This window comes from Triturus cristatus, chromosome 7 (assembly GCF_964204655.1).
Source record: "Triturus cristatus chromosome 7, aTriCri1.1, whole genome shotgun sequence".
Taxonomy (NCBI): domain Eukaryota; kingdom Metazoa; phylum Chordata; class Amphibia; order Caudata; family Salamandridae; genus Triturus; species Triturus cristatus.
In genome coordinates, this window is record NC_140590.1 from 158281308 (window position 1) to 158298563 (window position 17256).

General features: G+C 47.6%; 1 protein-coding gene across 4 annotated transcripts in view; it reads left to right on the top strand.

Moving 5' to 3' along the window:
* HAUS5 (HAUS augmin like complex subunit 5) overlaps nt 1-17256 on the top strand; it is a 343036-nt gene that overhangs the window by 301499 nt on the left and 24281 nt on the right. For all 4 annotated transcript variants that reach the window (XM_085615894.1, XM_085615897.1, XM_085615895.1 and 1 more), the window contains one exon: nt 425-557. In XM_085615894.1, the coding sequence (XP_085472020.1) occupies nt 425-557 (133 nt within the window). The remainder of the gene's footprint in view (nt 1-424; nt 558-17256) is intronic.

The window sequence follows — 17256 nt, forward strand, 5'->3', positions numbered from 1 at the left end:
GCAAGGTAGGTAGATCTACCTTCACTGCCTGGGGGCCAAGTGGGATCTACCATGTGTGACCAAAAACGTCCTACCACAACAGTGACAGTGGAGTGATGCGCCAACATCTATTGAGGGATGACTAGCCTTGGGCCATAGATTTGCAAGCAAGTTGGAGAACATAAAGACTAGAGACATTAAAATAGAAGTAGTGTGTCACTCCCACCATTGAGACAGAAAGCAGTTAACTTACAGACCAGCAGACTGAAGGGGCTAGTGTAGAGCAGAGAGCATTGACCTATGGCTTGGTGAGTTATGTCGTGGTTTTAGTACCGCATCGTACAGGCACAGTTGGAGTGCGTTCTCTACTTAGCAGGTGCCTCTGTCGGGTGAGTTTCTCGTAGATGTTGCCTCCTCCCTGACCATTTCCCCTCTCCACTTGTAGTTCTGATCCAGAGGATTAAAGAACAGGATGAGGAGCAAATCCGCGAGCTGGTGCCTATAGTGAAGCACATAACAGAAGAGTACAGAAAGAACCTGGAACAAGCACGTGAGGTACAGAGAGCCATTCAGGACTGGTGAGTACAGCTGCCCCCTCTGGTTCCGAGTTCTTTGTTCTAAAGGATTTATAAACAGGTGTTAAATCACTCCTTTTTCCACTCGGCCTCCTTTTCTCTCTATCTCTCTCCTTGCCTTTGTCAGTTGCTTTTTTACTTAATGCTCTCACATGCTTCTCCCCAACCTTCTAGTTGTTGCTCTTATTTTGTCTCCTCATCTGACATTGCAGTCATTTGCCCCTGCGCTGGTCATTGAACCTCTTCTTTGTCTCACACTCACCTCTGCATGTTGTTCTGTCCTATCTCACTCACCGTTAGCAGTTTCCATTTACCTTTAATCTACATGTTATTGTTCGTTTGTATTTTGATTGTCTCCTTTGTGTCTTTATCCCTGTTTTCATGTTGTTCTTCTTCTTCGCCTCTACCCTCTATTTGATGTTTTGCATGGCCTCCTCCTTCTCTCTTATTGCAGTTCTCCTCTTTACTCATTGCTGCTGTGCTTTGACTCTCTCCTAATCTCTAGTAGTTCCTCTTCATTGTTTGTCACATCTCTTATTGATCTGTTTCTTCTTGTTTCCCCTGTTAGTGCTTTTCTCTGTCTTCCCCTTTTCTTTCTTTGCTGCGTGCCTGTTCTCAGTTTTTCTCTGTCCATTTCACGTTGCTGCTCATATTTGTCCCCGGCGTCCTTGTTATCATTCCGTTCTCTCATCTGTCCTTAATGCCTTGTTTTCTCCCCTGCTGTTTTCTTTTCTCTCTCATGTTCTTGTTCTCTTTACTCTTATTTTGTTCATTACCCTTTTCTTTCTACAGCTCTCCACCTCAAGGTTTTCCTCTGCCCTTGTTCTTTCTCCCCCTTCAATCTTCATGTTACTGTGCTCTGTCCTGAATGCGATGGAATGGGAGGGAAAGGAAATAGAGGCCCTTGGTACAGGACTGATTCAGAATCCATTCCAAATACACGGTAGCCTGTTTGTCCAGGGCAAATTTGTACTTATACAAGAGGGCTGAAATTTGAGTGTTTCAAATGGCTACTAATAACTAGATTCCTTGCCCTGTGCATACCCCTAAGCATCAGACTGCATCCAAAGAGTTTGCTCAGCATTTCTCGTGTGTGCCAGTAGGTGGCTTTGTGCGGCTCCATGTCAGGTCCATACCATCCTGGAAGTGTTGTTGGGCCACATATAATCCCTACCCCTGTGTGTGTTTTCTACCTGAATTTTCACAGTGTCCAAGGTACACATTTTCCCCTAAAGCTATAGCTTTTGAACACTGCAAGGATTGCCACATACAGATGTCAGTGACGGATACTCGTAAAGTCTGTCTCTGGTGTTTGGGCTCCTCGCATGACTTGAAACCGTGCAGTGAATTTGCTTGGATGAATCCGAAAGACTTTTGAGACCACAAGGCCAAACTCAAGCTCTAGTGCTGAGCTTTGGTGGCCTCTAGGGCGAGTAAAGTTAAGAACCCTACCATCTCTGTGGCTGCTTGACAGATCAAACAAAGGTGTAGATGGATTTGTAAAGGGTTGCATTGAATCTGTGTATTTGGACACTGCGGATTTAACATTTGCCTTTGACATTCATTCCCTAGCTTGATGACTGGGGTCAAGTAACAATGTGATTATATGAAACATTAATGTTGTGAAGTGTATGTAAGTCATGTTTTCTGCAATTGTGTGCCATAATTGGGTAATAGTAATATTTGTGATTTACAAATCTTAGAAACCGCAGCAGTGCAAATGACGCACTATATAAAAGCAAGTTATTACCACCCGAGTCCCAAGGCCTTTGGGTACCATTGAACTGCTCATTGGATGGTAGCTATTCATATTTCATTTGTGAATTCTCAGGGAATGCAATGGTCAAGCGGTCAAGGCTAATTTAGGAGCTGCTGAGGATGTGAAACTCTAGTATGATATCCCAGAACGTAGCAGCACCCCAAGGGCATTGTCCAGTCACCGCTATATGATTTAACAAGACTGTTATAACCCTTTCTAAGGCCATCATATGGCCCTAAATGTTAATATAACACTTTCACGTTTAGGCCCTACATTGTAATATACCACTTGCTCAGTTAGGCCCTATAAATATGTGATCATCAGTGATGGTCCATTGAGCGAAATAGTGAACACACTGCAGTCTTGGAACTTTGCCAGATAGGGACGTGTTGCCATGAAACTGTGTTTTTTTAAAATTGTGGTATGGAATGGAAATGTGTAGAGCTGAATTGTGTGGCGTGGAAGTGTGTGGCGTTGAGTGAAAACTATGTTGAATGGTACTATGTGACATGGCGTGGAGTGTATTTATGTGGAGTGTTGCAACGTGGCATAGACTGGATTTACATAGAGTGCATTTATGTAGCATAGAGTGGAGTGTAATTATGTGGAGTTGAATTATGTGGTAAGTGGTATTATGTGGAGTGTAAGCATGTTGTCTGGTGAATTGTGTGGGGCTTATTTGTGGAATTGTGTGGCATGGTGTGGTGTATAATTGTGTAGAGTGGAATTATGTGGCATGTTGTGAAGTTCTATTTTGTAGAGTGGAATTGTGTTTTGGGGTTGAATGTAAAAATGTGGCGTGAAGTGTAATTATATAGGTTGAAGTGGAATTATGTATAGTTGAGTTTTTTTAGTTAAATTGTGTTGTGTATGTGGTTTTGAGTGGTTGTGTGGAGTGCTATTATGTGAAGTGGAATTATGTGGTATGGAGTGAAGTAGAAATGTGTTTTTAATTTTTAGGGTTGTAATTATGTGGTATGGAATGTTGTGTGGAATTATATTTATAGTTGAATTGTGTGGCATGAAATTATGAGATGTTCAAATGTGCTGTGTGTGGTAGAATTATGTGGTGCGGATTTGGAAAAGGCTTGCACGCTATGGCTTTAATGTTATTGGGTATAAAGATGTCCATTTGTTGGAAGAGGACTTGTTTCGAACAACTAAAATGCAAGCCTAAACCTTATAATTTTTCCCGGAAAGATTTACCTGAAACAGTTACTTTATATGTTGTTGTTGGTGCAAGAGTTTGTTCCCATTTATGAAAAACGTGCATTAGGCACACACTACAGCATTTGGATACAGTGTGTGCAGTGTATGTTATTGGCCTTTAAATTGTAAATGAACAGTAAAAGGATTTCTTAAGAGACGTGTAGAGCGGTTTCCTCACCCTTTGTGAAGGTCGGCTGAAACTGTTCGAGAGCACTTGTAAAGGAGTCAACATGGGCAAGTGTTCTCTGATGTAAGCATCCCACTTGCTTTTCAGCTATGCAACACTAGTCCTTAGTGTGGAGGAAATGGCAATGAGAAAAGGAAACCACCAATGGCACCTTCAAGCCTACACTGCTTCCGGCACAAATCTTGCAGCACTCACAAACAGCTTCTCAGCTGGCAGCCAAGAGAACAAATTGTCTGTCTTTCACAGAATCCCTTAAACTGATTTTGTTTTAGTGGCTGTACGTGCTAGGAAACTGTGCGTTAGTTACGACCCTCTCATCTTCTCATACGCTATCCGCTATTTGTCAGGGCAGTAGAGGACTGATTTAATGGTTTCCAATCCTCAGTGCAGCAGAAGCAGCCCCAAGATTGTCTCAAATGACTGGCACAATTTATTAAGGAGACTGGGCATAAAAAAGCCTAGTGTTGCTTACAAAAAGTGCACATGATTGCGCTTAAACTCCACTTGTACTTTTGGTGTATTTTCTTTGTATTCTGCATTTGTTATGCAAAGTGTGTATTTATTTAAGTATTCTCTGAAGTAGCCTCGTTGTGTGGTGACCTGGCTCAACGATTTCATTATTTATAGACTCTGCTGAAGACATTTAACAATTTGTGAGACAAGAACAGGCGCTGTCATTAGTTAGGTCGAACCTGAGCCAAAGCGCAAGTACTGCTCTGGCGATCTGTTGTAGGTACTGTACGGAGGAGAAGACATGCCCAGATTTTTCATTGGCTTGTGTCTTTGCTCTTCATAAATGCTGGCGTCTGATTCCTTAATAGGCTTGTTAGTCCCCCCTAAGTATGGCCATGTCATCATTTGTATCCTCCCATGGCTTCTGGCCCCTTTACTTGGTTGTTACACCGCATGTGTATTATGTTTTTAGGTTCCTGTTGTGCTTTACTTTGTTCCCTCCCCCTCCCGTTGTCGGTGTTCTCCATCCTCCCGCCCGCTGCGGCCCTCTCTCCCTTCCGCTGTGGTCATGCGTCACATAACGCGCCTCCCGGCACAGAGCGCTGAGGCAACGCAGCCTCCATTGGCTGCCAGCGGAGCGGGCCCAGAGTTTGTGACAAGATGCCAGCGGTTAGCTCGACTCACCTAAGCCGCTGCTGATCGAGGGATCCCACAGGACATGCAAAGACCATGGACGTCTCCACATGGAGCTCCTCTTCTTCCTCCACCTCCCTGTAGATGCGGAGAGCCACAGAGCGGCCCGGAACCGCGCACGCCCGGTATATGTGAGGACGTTACCTAGTTCCTGCTACCAAGGGGCAGAGATTAGTCCAGAAGCGTGGTGCATGACATTTTTCCTTCTCCCGGCCCCTCGGTGTGTGGAGGTTGAGACCAGGTAACGTTGTTCTTCTGTCTGGGGACTGGGTGCCAGTGTGGCTGGTTGTGGGGGTGTGAAGAGGGGTTACTTTGCTCCTGCTGGCAGGAGTACATGGTGTGAGGGGCGTGTTGTGGCAGGGAGTGGGGCTACAGTACTTTGTCTCTGATCCAAGGCCGGGGTTAGGGCTCAGTGACAGTTGTCAGTGGGCACATTACCTCATTTCTGCTACCAAGGGGCAGGGTTGGGGGCCAGGTGTGTGCTTTGTTCCCTTTCCTGGGCTGCATGGGAGTTGTGGGCCAATTTGTCATTTACAATCAAGGGGTGAGTGCAGGGTCTGTGGTGGGTGAGGGTGGGGTTACCTTGTTCCTGCTGCCAGGGGGCGCTCCGCGCCAGCTCCTGGTTCGGTTCCTTCATGTACCACCTCTAACGGCTTCTTTCCCAGGCTGCACTAAATACCCCACTTTATGTGCCACAGATTGCCGCCCTGGTTTCCACATACACTTCTGCGAACATTGTAGAGGAAACAGGAACATTAAAGTGGGACGTGGACCACGAATGCCACTAAATTTGTATCCCGCTCCGTGCCGTCCACGAGCCAGTGATGAGATGAACATGCCAGGGATAAGGAGTCCACCGAAGACCCTGGTTGGAGACTGCAGACCTCTCGTGGCTTGTGTGGTGGTATACCCCCTCTCCACACTCCCTCTGGCTTTTTCTCTTGTTCCGAGACGTTTCTCCGTCCGCGGGACACTTTATCGCCTTCCAGCCGTTAGCTGTGCATTATTCAGGTCAGGAAATCGTGCCAGACCCCATTAATAATATAAAAACAAACTATATGGAGTGGTCCTCTTTTCCGTGAAGTTATTCTCATGAGCTCTGAGAATCCCCTTCGAACGATGACGGCGAGTAATTCATGATCCACGTGTGATGGAAAGAAAATCTTGTGAGTGGCTTGCTTCCGTATCTAATACTGCTGAAGACAAGTCTTCAATCACGGCAACCCAAGTGCACACGACTATAATATCGATTTCAACTAGCCGTTCAAACCAGTTTGCTCTTTAACGCGTTAAACCTCAGTCCCTATTTCTACGGGTCAGACTCGTTTGAAATCAAGTAGCGGCCCTGCATCCTTGCCCTCAGGAGATTAGCATTTCGATCTAGCATTGTTGATCTTGGCAGGATAGGACCCATAGGTCCCATTGCTTCTGCTGTAAACACTATGTGCGCCCTGAAGGTGATACCCAAATAAAAGGGTCTTTCACCGAAACGTGCGTCGGCGTTTTGAACTAGTTCCCTGCATGAGTACACTGGATTCAGTTGTATCTTGAAAATTGAAGAATTATACTGATAGGTCTTCCTTTAATGTGAAAATATCTGTAGACGACCACATTCAGTTTGCAAGTTCTGTTAAAATGATATCATATTTATGACTTATTGTCCGGCTATAGCAGAAGAAATCTGTTTTTTGAGCACTTACATACTATGTTGAGGGGGCTTGATGCATATTAAGCTTTTTTGTATATATGGGATGTATGCATTTGTGGTCCTGCGTGAGTAAATGTTTTGAATGTGACTGTGTTTTTTGAGTGAAAGTTGTGCAGTGGGATCTATATATTTTTTTGAGAAATGTTGTAGTTAGGCTATCTATGTATGAATTCATCAATAATTTTGTATTGAAAAGATGTATAAAAAAAGAAACAATGAATACAATATTTTGAATGCCTTTGGTGTTTATGCCAATGGTCTAGCCAGAGTGGTCAACATAACACATAGCATCCATTAAATTGAAATAGGTAGAGTTCTCTTTATGTGAATTTTAGTCCTTTCACCTGTTTCTTTACCTACATTTGCCTTCAGGGGTCCCCCTTTACTACAGTGGTGGTTTTTTCTTTTGTATACCACCCCTATTTTGGGGGCTCCACTCTCTCGAGGGTCACTCTGGTACTAGGGAGCGATGCATTAACTTGACAGTGTTTATACAGGGTAGGTTTTTTTAGCACTCCACCCTCTTCCTTTTCCCACTCCTCCTAAGCAAGGCGTGTGTTTCTTTTGGCTGTTGGCACCTGTTGTGCCCTGGCAATGCTCTCCGACCCTGCCCCCACAGTCCAATCTTTGGGTGATACCCGTTATCTCCAGCCCCTGGCGGGTCCCCTCTCCTGCCCTGTGGTGCGTACTCACTGTGTGCAGTGAGGAGCAGGGGTACGCTAAGCAAAATTAGGGGACCCCCTCTATATAGGTTAAGATGAGGTCAGGGAGAAGAGGGGAAAACAACACAATCTTAAATGACTCCCTCGTGACCTAAATTTCTTTTGTTTTAGAAAACAAAGAAACCAAATAAATAATGTTGATATTTATAAATATGCTTACTCTCTTTTACTTCGTTGTTGCTTAGCCCATGTCAAAATTATTGTTTGATTTATGAAAGAAATTTAGGTCACGATGGAGTCATTTAAGAAAGAGCAGGGGTACGTTCAGCATCAGGTAACACAGGGCACATTTTCACCAGCAAAGAAACTGACACAACTTTTTTGGTGAAGTGTGGCGAAACTTCCCCCGTGAGGTACGTACCAATTACTTGTTGACACAATGAACACTTTGCGTATTTCAATATATTTATTATGAAGTGCAGGACCTTGCCAAGGATTTTTGCACACTACATACATTCACTCCAAAATTAAACTTCTAGATAAAAAACATTGTCATTTACAACGTCAATAGCTCTAACTCACAAATGTGAGACCTATTTACATTGCAAATGCTTGTTTTCAGGAGGATTCTTCGCAGGCCCCTTGGAAGGGCAGCCTGTTGAGCTCTGGGTACTGCAAACGGCACTTCAGTTCAGTAATAGTTTGTTCGAGGCATGTGGGCTGCTGAATTCATATCTGTGCATAGATCGCCGCCTAGTGTTGGGTCCGGATGTTTGCACGTTGTTGTCCTGGAAGAGTCTTCGAAGTATCCTGGGATAGGTGACTCCTCCCCTGGACTACAGTGCGCATGGGCATCCTCTCCATCCTCAGATTGTTTTTTTCCGCCATTGGGTTCGGATGTGCTTATCTTGACTCAAGATAGGAAAAACTTTTTCCAGGCCAAAAGGCCTTTAGTTCGCGTCGGTACTGTTCCCGATCGGTATCGATAGTACCTTGTTAGTTTACTAACTTCCAGAACCAACTTTTTCGCATTTTACACGACCATCGACCCGTCATCGACGATGGAATCGAGGACACCATTCAAGCGGTGTCCTGTATGCAATGCGAAATATCCCCATATCGACGTCCATCCGGTGTGCAACAAATGCCTTTCACCGGATCACGACGAATCTACATGTATGGCCTGTGCCCGATTCCGATCCAAGAAGACTCTCCGGAATCGACGAGCAGCGAGACTCGAAGCGCAGCAAGCGGCACCGGCCCCGGCCAACATCTTCAGCGCCGAAGACGAAGATGTCGAAGACGTGGAGAACCTACCCTCCAGCCCCGCTTCCGAACACGACTCCGGATCGGAAGACGTCGAAGAACGACTCTTTTCCAGAGATGAAGCCGACACCGAGGTAGGAGACTACAATGAGGCCTTAGGGGCCGAAGAGAGTAGCTCCGGTGACGAGCAAGGCCTACCCGTACAGACTGAGAATATCCCAGTGCGCCAGTCTATGGCTCCGGTCGAGGGATCGCCTTCGGGCCTTACCCAAGACCTATCCCGCAGTTCTTCGGCCCCGCCCTCTGGCCCGGCCTCGGACATTCAGCGGCAGCCATTACTACCCAAAACGGCTGGTTTCCCTTCTTCGAAACCGAAACCGAAAGCTGTATTGGTTCACCAGAAACCGAAACCGAAAGTGAAGCTGGTCGGATCGAGGCCCACCACACCTTCGACGCCAGCAAAACCCGTCGGCACCGACCGCACCAAACGAGACTTCGGTGCCGAGCTTGCAGCAGCCGACGTCTGCGCCGACACACGGAAAAAGACCTTCGGTGCCACCAAACCTACTCGGCTCCCGGCACCGACACAATCGGCTCCGACCCCAAAGGTCAAACTGCCTGCTGCATCTCACACCGCTTCGACAGCACCACCAAAGGCACACTCATCAGCGACGTCGACGGCCATTACCGCCCCTCGGCTCGATGACTCACCGGCGCCGAAGAAGTCCACGCCCGCCTCTACGGAACCGGTCGGCGCAAAGGACTCGATGGCGCTCCAGGTGCGGCCCGTTGCTGCGCAACGCACCAAACACAAAGCAGTCCTCCAGAACACGTCAGGCTCCGAGCCGATAAAAGCTCCAACAGCCTCTTCGGCACCGGCCAACATCACTTTTGGCCTGCCGCCATCCATGGCCCCAAAACTGTTCCAAATCAGAACACGAGTCACCCACACCACGTTCACGCCTGCCGAACGCTCTCCTGCGGAGACGTCTCCATCACATATCATCGACGCCGACACCGGCAGGATGATGCTCCACAAGAGGAGAATAACTTCCGAGCCAGCTTTGGACTCCTACCGGATCCCGCTTAAGAAAAAGCTGCCAGTGACTTCGGAACCAGTTCTTTACGAACCTCTCCATTCCTCTTACCAAGATCCACAGTCCTTCTCTCCCACACACTCCGACACAGACGTTTTGGAGGACTACATGGGTGACCACGTCCCCTACCCCGGAGAGATGGACCCTGAAGGCCAACAGGACCCTGACCAAGCTTGGGATGACCCTGTAGACTCGGGTGCACCTATGGATACACAGGACCCGCAACTCTATGGAGCAAAAACATCTCCCACAGAGGACACTCCCGCATTCAACGCCCTAATTGAACGGGCTGCGGCCAATCATGGTGTGCAACTCCACTCTGACACCGTCGAGGACGACTTTCTCATGGATACTTTCGCATCCTCAGAAAGGAATATAAAAACTCTACCCATGTTGAAGGGTGTCCTCAAACCAGCAAAGGACATCTTCAAAGAACCCACCAGGGCAAGAGTAATAAACCCCAGGATCGACAAGAAATACAGGTCGGCGCCTGGGGACCCTACCTACATTAGAGGCCAGTTACCTCTGGATTCCATTGTAGTTGCGAATGCTCGCAAACGGGCAAACTCGCAAACAGGTGATGCTCCTCCCCCGGACAAAGAGTCCAAGGTGCTAGAGACCTCCGGTAAACGGGTTGCGGCCCAGGCAGCTAACATATGGCGCATTGCCAATACTCAAGCGCTCCTCGCTCGCTACGACCGAGCACACTACGACACATTAGAACAATTACTACAACATCTCCCTGACCAATTCAAAGAAGGTGCAGAGATCCTCATCAGGGAGGGACAACTCCTCACAAACGCATCCATTAAGTGTGCACTGGATGCCGCGGATACAGCTGCCAGAGCCATAAACACTAGCGTCATGTTGCGACGCCACGCCTGGTTGCGAATCTCCGGATTCAAACCGGAGGTACAAAATAACATCCTCAACCAGCCTGTCAACCCCGACTACTTATTCGGGCCGGAGGTTGACACCACCCTAGAGAAAATAAAAAAGGACACAGACACTGCAAAGTCCATGGGGGCTCTCCAAACGCAGTCCTTTCGGAGCGGCTCCTTTCGTCGCCCCGGAAATAGAGGAGCAGGTAGAGGACAGGGGTCACAGCAAACCTACAACAAGGGCAACACACAAAGAACCTACGATAAAAACACCCGGGGTGGATATCGTGGCTCCAGCACAAAGGGCAGAGGACGCGGGTACGGCAACACCAGGTCCTCCCCCAAGAACAAACAGCGACACCCTCTCCCTTCCTCCCGACCACATAACACCTGTCGGGGGAAGGCTACAAAAGTTCCTGTCCACGTGGAACTCCATCACCACGGACAGGTGGGTCAAAGATATTGTCAAATACGGTTACTGCCTAGAATTAACCTCAACTCCACCCACAATACCTCCAAAACACCGTCCTATGTCCTCAGAGCACTTAACGCTCTTACAGCAGGAGGTGCTAAGTATGCTACTAAAAGGCGCAATAGAGGTCGTACCCGTCCACGAGCAAGGTACGGGGGTGTACTCCCTGTACTTTTTAATTCCAAAAAAGGACAGGTCACTCAGACCTATATTAGACCTGAGACCCCTGAACCGCTACATTCTCTCCGAGCATTTTCACATGCTCACTTTACAGCAAGTCCTCCTGCTGCTCAAGCAGGGAGACTTCCTGGCCACGCTGGACCTCAAAGATGCGTATTTCCACATACCCATTCACCCCTCACACAAAAAATACCTCAGGTTCACTGTTCAGGGGCAGCACTACCAATTCAAAGTCCTTCCCTTCGGCGTGACAACAGCACCCAGGGTTTTCACAAAGTGCCTAGCTACTGTGGCGGCACATCTACGGAGGCAGCACATACACGTCTACCCTTACCTGGACGACTGGCTCGTTCAAGCAAAGTCAGCCCAGCAATGTGCCAGCCACATGTCCCGCACCATTCACCTCCTTCACAGTCTGGGGTTCTCACTAAATTACCCAAAATCCCATCTCCAGCCCGCACACGTACAACAGTACCTAGGTGCGACTATAGACACTCTGGCGGCCACAGCTCAGCCAAATTTAGTGAGAATCAACAGCATTCAAATGCTGATTACCAAGTTCAAACCACAACACTCCCTTCCCGCGCAAGTGTTCATGCAGTTGATAGGCATGATGGCCTCCTGCATTTTCATAGTCCCACACGCGAGACTACATATGCGCCCGCTTCAGGAGTGCTTAGCACGTCAGTGGAATCAGGCTCAAGGACAGTTGAAAGACCTAGTGTTGGTGAGCGGTCGGGCATACAACTCTCTGCATTGGTGGAATCCACAAAACCTTTGCAAGGGCCGACCGTTCCAAGAGCCTGTTCCACAAATAATACTGACAGCGGACGCGTCTCTCCAGGGATGGGGAGCTCATGTACTCAACTACACAGTGCAGGGACTATGGACAACACAACAGAAGAAGATGCACATCAACCTTCTGGAATTGATGGCAATCTTCCTGGCAATGAAAGCATTCAAAGTACACTTGTGCAACAAAGTCGTGTTGATCCGGACGGACAACATGACCGCCATGTACTACATACAGAAGCAGGGAGGAACACACTCTCCACAGTTGTCTCATCTGGCTCAGAGCATGTGGAAGTGGGCCATTCAGAGGAACATGTTCCTCATGGCAGAACACCTCCCCGGCAAGGACAACCAGATGGCGGATCTGCTCAGCAGACACAGCCACCAGATGCACGAGTGGGAGTTACACCCATCAGTACTCCAACCGTACTTCCAGCAATGGGGTCATCCAGAGATAGACCTGTTCGCCACAAGCGAAAACGCAAAATGCCAAAGCTTTGCCGCCAGGTTCCCACATCCGCAGTCGCAGGGCAATGCGATATGGATGAACTGGTCCGGCAGATTTGCGTACGCTTTTCCCCCAGCACCACTGATACCGCTGGTGGCACGCAAACTCAGACAACACTCACTGACACTCGTCCTGGTTGCTCCAACGTGGGCACACCAGCCATGGTACACCACCTTTCTCGAACTTTCCGTGGTGCCGCATCAAAGACTGCGGATCAAACCCGCGCATTTGACGCAGAACCATGGAGAGATTCAGCACCCAGATCCGCAACAGCTGAACCTGGCAATCTGGCTCCTGAAGTCCTAGAGTTTGGCTACCTAAACCTGCCACCTGACTGTATGGACATCATTAAGGAGGCCAGGAGACCCACTACCAGAGCTTGCTATGCAGCCAAATGTAAAAGGTTTGTCATTTATTGCAATAATCATGACATTAACCCGCTAGACGCATCCATCCAAAACATAATTTGTTACCTCTTACACCTATACCGATGCAATCTGGCGTACACCTCTATACGTGTCCATTTGACCGCAATATCAGCCTATCTGCAGACCAGGCAGCACCTCTCTCTATTCAGAGTGCCTGCCATCAAAGCATTCTTGGAAGGACTCAAACGAGTCATTCCACCAAGCCACCCACCGGCTCCAATGTGGAACCTCAACTTGGTCCTCACACGCCTGATGGGGCCACCCTTTGAACCTCTACACTCATGCGAGATTCAATTCCTTACCTGGAAAGTAGCTTTCCTAGTAGCGATCACTTCTTTAAGAAGAGTTAGTGAACTCCAGGCACTAACCGTTCAAGAGCCATTTATACAGGTTCACGCCAACAGGGTCGTACTACGTACCAACCCCAAATTCATGCCCAAGGTGATATCGCAGTTCCACATGAATCAAACTATTGAACTGCCTGTTTTCTTTCAAAACCCACAGACTGTCGCAGAAAGAGCACTCCATACACTAGATGTAAAGAGGGCCCTCATGTACTATATCGACAGGACTAAAGTCTTTAGGAAAACAAAACCGCTTTTCGTTGCCTTTGCCCCACACCACAAAGGTAACGCTATCTCCAAAGCAGGTATAGCCAGATGGATCGTTAAATGTATTCAAATTTGCTATCAAAAGGCTAAACGCACATTAACGATTCCCCCACGAGCCCACTCAACACGTAAGTTAGGGGCCTCCATGGCTTTCCTAGGGAACATACCTTTGCATGATATATGTAGAGCAGCCACCTGGTCCACTACACATACATTTACCAAACACTATTGTGTAGATGTGCAATCAAAACAGCAGGCAGCTGTAGGACAGGCTGTTCTCAAAACTCTTTTTCAGACCGCTGCAGCTGGCACTAGTAGCCGCCGCTAATAGAGGGCACTGCTATGTATTCTATGCACAGATATGAATTCAGCAGCCCACATGCCTCGAACTGATTATGCTACTTACCAGTATGCATCTGTTCTTGGCATGTAGGGCTGCTGACATTCATATCGCCCTCCCTCCTCCCCGGCGCCTGTAGCAGCTGCAGCTCTCAGAATTACTGTAAGCATGGTCATCACTTTCTGTATCTACTCCATCACTGCCACAATGGCGAAAAACAATCTGAGGATGGAGAGGATGCCCATGCGCACTGTAGTCCAGGGGAGGAGTCACCTATCCCAGGATACTTCGAAGACTCTTCCAGGACAACAACGTGCAAACATCCGGACCCAACACTAGGCGGCGATCTATGCACAGATATGAATGTCAGCAGCCCTACATGCCAAGAACAGATGCATACTGGTAAGTAGCATAATCAATTTCGGCCTAATAGCCATAAAAGCCAAATACAACAATAAATAACACATTTACATACATGGCCATGATATATAATTACATACAATTGACAAAAAGTGGTTTTATCTCCATGATTAAGCAATACCGGATATTAAAATATGAATAAGAATATTAAATTAATTAAAAGCCAGATTTTAAAAATGAATAACACTGAATAAAACTGAGGAAGACTAAATGTCTTAGAACTATGTGGCAAGGGAAATGGGTAGGTTCCCCCCCTTGCGTTACAATTTATGACCAGACCGTTTCCTGATAAGGTGCACATTAAATAAGAATCTACTTATACCAAACACCACTAGTTGTGAGGTGTTAGATTTTAATATGCGCTCTGCTACTTTGTAGGATCTGACCCCCACGTGTTTAAAAAGGGGTTTGATCCAACAGATCCTCGGTTTCTTGTATGCCGGGAAAAATAAGAGTAGATGGACATAATCTTCCCTTGCCCCTAAGGAACAGAGGGTGCACAAATCCGAACCTTTTTCCCTGCCCCACCTGCATGTGTAAGCACTGATCGATAAGACCCCATACCTAGATTGCAAATATAATGATTTAGCTAGTGGAGGGCCAATCTCATCCATAAATTCTTCAAAGTTGGGTGTGTCTTTTATATTTAGGAAATTCTGAGTGCCACCCTACTTAAAACCTCTATTCCTCCCAGTCTGGGATCTATTGACACCCAAGCCTCTGCCCTCACACACTGGCTGGAGTCAGCTAGCGACATCGTGGCCCCTCTTAGACAATTAAAACTCAGACGCCCTCATGATGCCCAAAAATGGTTCACGGACGATCTTAAAGCCTTGAAGTTGGGCCTTAGGCAGGCTGAGCGCCAGTGGCGACGAGGCTATGCCCCTGACATTAAACTACGTTTCGCCAGCCCTGCCACTAAAACCAAGGACATCTTTTCTATTGTCGAGGAGCTGTCAAACCCAGACAGGATCATCCCTAAACCCCTCCCATCCCGGGCACTTTGTGACTCTCTAAACCTCTTTTTTGTTGAGAAGATAGCTAACATTAAGAACAGTATTCTATCCTCAGCCCTTTCCCACCATCATGGGCCCGAATCCACTTTGCCTTCTCTCAATCCCAGGCAGCTGACCCAGATCCCCCCAATCTCCGAGACAGAATTCTTAGCCCTTCTTAAGAAGGTTGCTTCGGGATCCCCTACTGACTGCTGCCCCCCCTCAGTCCTCCGCGAGGCCTTTACAGCATGTCCTTCTCCCCCTCTGGCATTGATGAATAACTCTTTCCTCTGGCACTGTTCCCGGATCATTTAAACGAGCCGAGGTCACGCCTACCCTTAAAAAACCCACAGCAGACCCCACAATTAAAATGTTCGTCCCATCTCCCTCCTCCCTTACCTTAGCAAGGTCCTTGAGGCCCATGTGACCTACACTCTGACTACTTTCATCGAGGACTCCCAGTTCCTCGACCATCAACAGGCTGGATTCAGACCCAACCACTCTACAGAATCTGTTATACTTTCAGTTATGGAGGAACTGCGGAGAGGGGCGGACTCTAACATCAGCCAGGTCCTGGTGCTCCTGGACTTGTCGGCCGCCTTTGACACGGTCGACCATGATATTCTGGTCGGCCGGGTTGGGGAGGCCGGCATCCAGGGCCCTGCGTTGGCCTGGATCCGCTCCTTCTTGAGCAACCACCATCAGGCGGTCCGGCTTTCTCAGTTTTCTGCGGATGAGGTTGAGCTAACCTGTGGTGTCCCGCAGGGATCCTCCTTATCCCCTCTTCTTTTCAATCTATATCTTACTCCCCTTATCCGCTCGTTACAAGGCAGTGGTGTCAGCGCGTTTAATTATGCGGATTACATCCAGCTGGTCTTCAACATTAATTCCACGGCCCAGTCCATCGACAATTTCCAATCCATTCTTTGTCATGTCAGTGATTGGATGGGGGCGAACCATCTGAAACTTAACCCCGACAAGACTGAACTCCTGCTTGTCGGGGGTATAGTCAACCCCTGGAATTCCACCTTTTGGCACCCCCCCCTAATCCTGTCAGCTCAGTGAAGAGCCTCGGGATTATCATCAGTAATGATTTCTCAATGAAATCGCAGGTCAGTGCGGTGGTGTCTTCCAGCTTCTTTCAGCTGAGAAAAATCCGCAAGATTGCCCGCTTCCTGACCACTGAAGCCCTCACCTTGGTATTACTGGCGCTTGTCATCTCCAGGATAGATTATGCCAACTCTCTCTATGTCGGCCTACCTGTATACCAATTAAAGAGGCTTCAACTGGTCCAGAACCAGGCAGCACGGCTCATTTACCACCAACCCAAATACCAGCACGTACGCCCCCCTCTAAAATCTCTTCACTGGCTCCCCGTCACTGAGCGGTGCAAATTTAAACTGGGCTGCATTATTTTTAAGTCCCTTGTTGGTACAGGACCCTTGTTTATTTCTTCACTCCTGCACCCATATGTCCCTTCCCGCATCCTCCGTTCTTCTCACCTGGCCTTACTTCAAATCCCAACTTTTAAACGTAAAAAACATGGAGGACTAAGGTTCTCATTCCTTGCCCCCTCCTTTTGGAACGCTCTCCCATTAAGTTTGAGACTGGCTTCCCCCTTAACCCATTTTAGGTCTCTCCTAAAAACTCATTTGTTCCGTATAGCCTATAATTAGAACCTTCCTAGCCCCCTGGACTGTTTGGTTGTCCTTCTCACTGCTCCCAGCGCCAAGAAACCGTCAGGTGTTAGTTGCGCTTTATAAATTCCTTTTACATTACATTACATTACATTACAATATGCCAATCGTAGATCCAAGCATTAGCTCACCGTTGACATAGGACCAGAAAGTATCCTTTAGAATTTTTTGGGAGAACAGAGTCATGTTCTGTGGAACCTCCCAAAAATGTGAAAGCCCTAGTCTCTTAAACCACTTGCATATATATTTTAGCCATGGGGTTTTCAAGTGCTCATCAATCTGGATTAGTTCGGTCAAACCACGCTTATACTCCGGGGTTGACCAAACCCTAACCCAATACAACA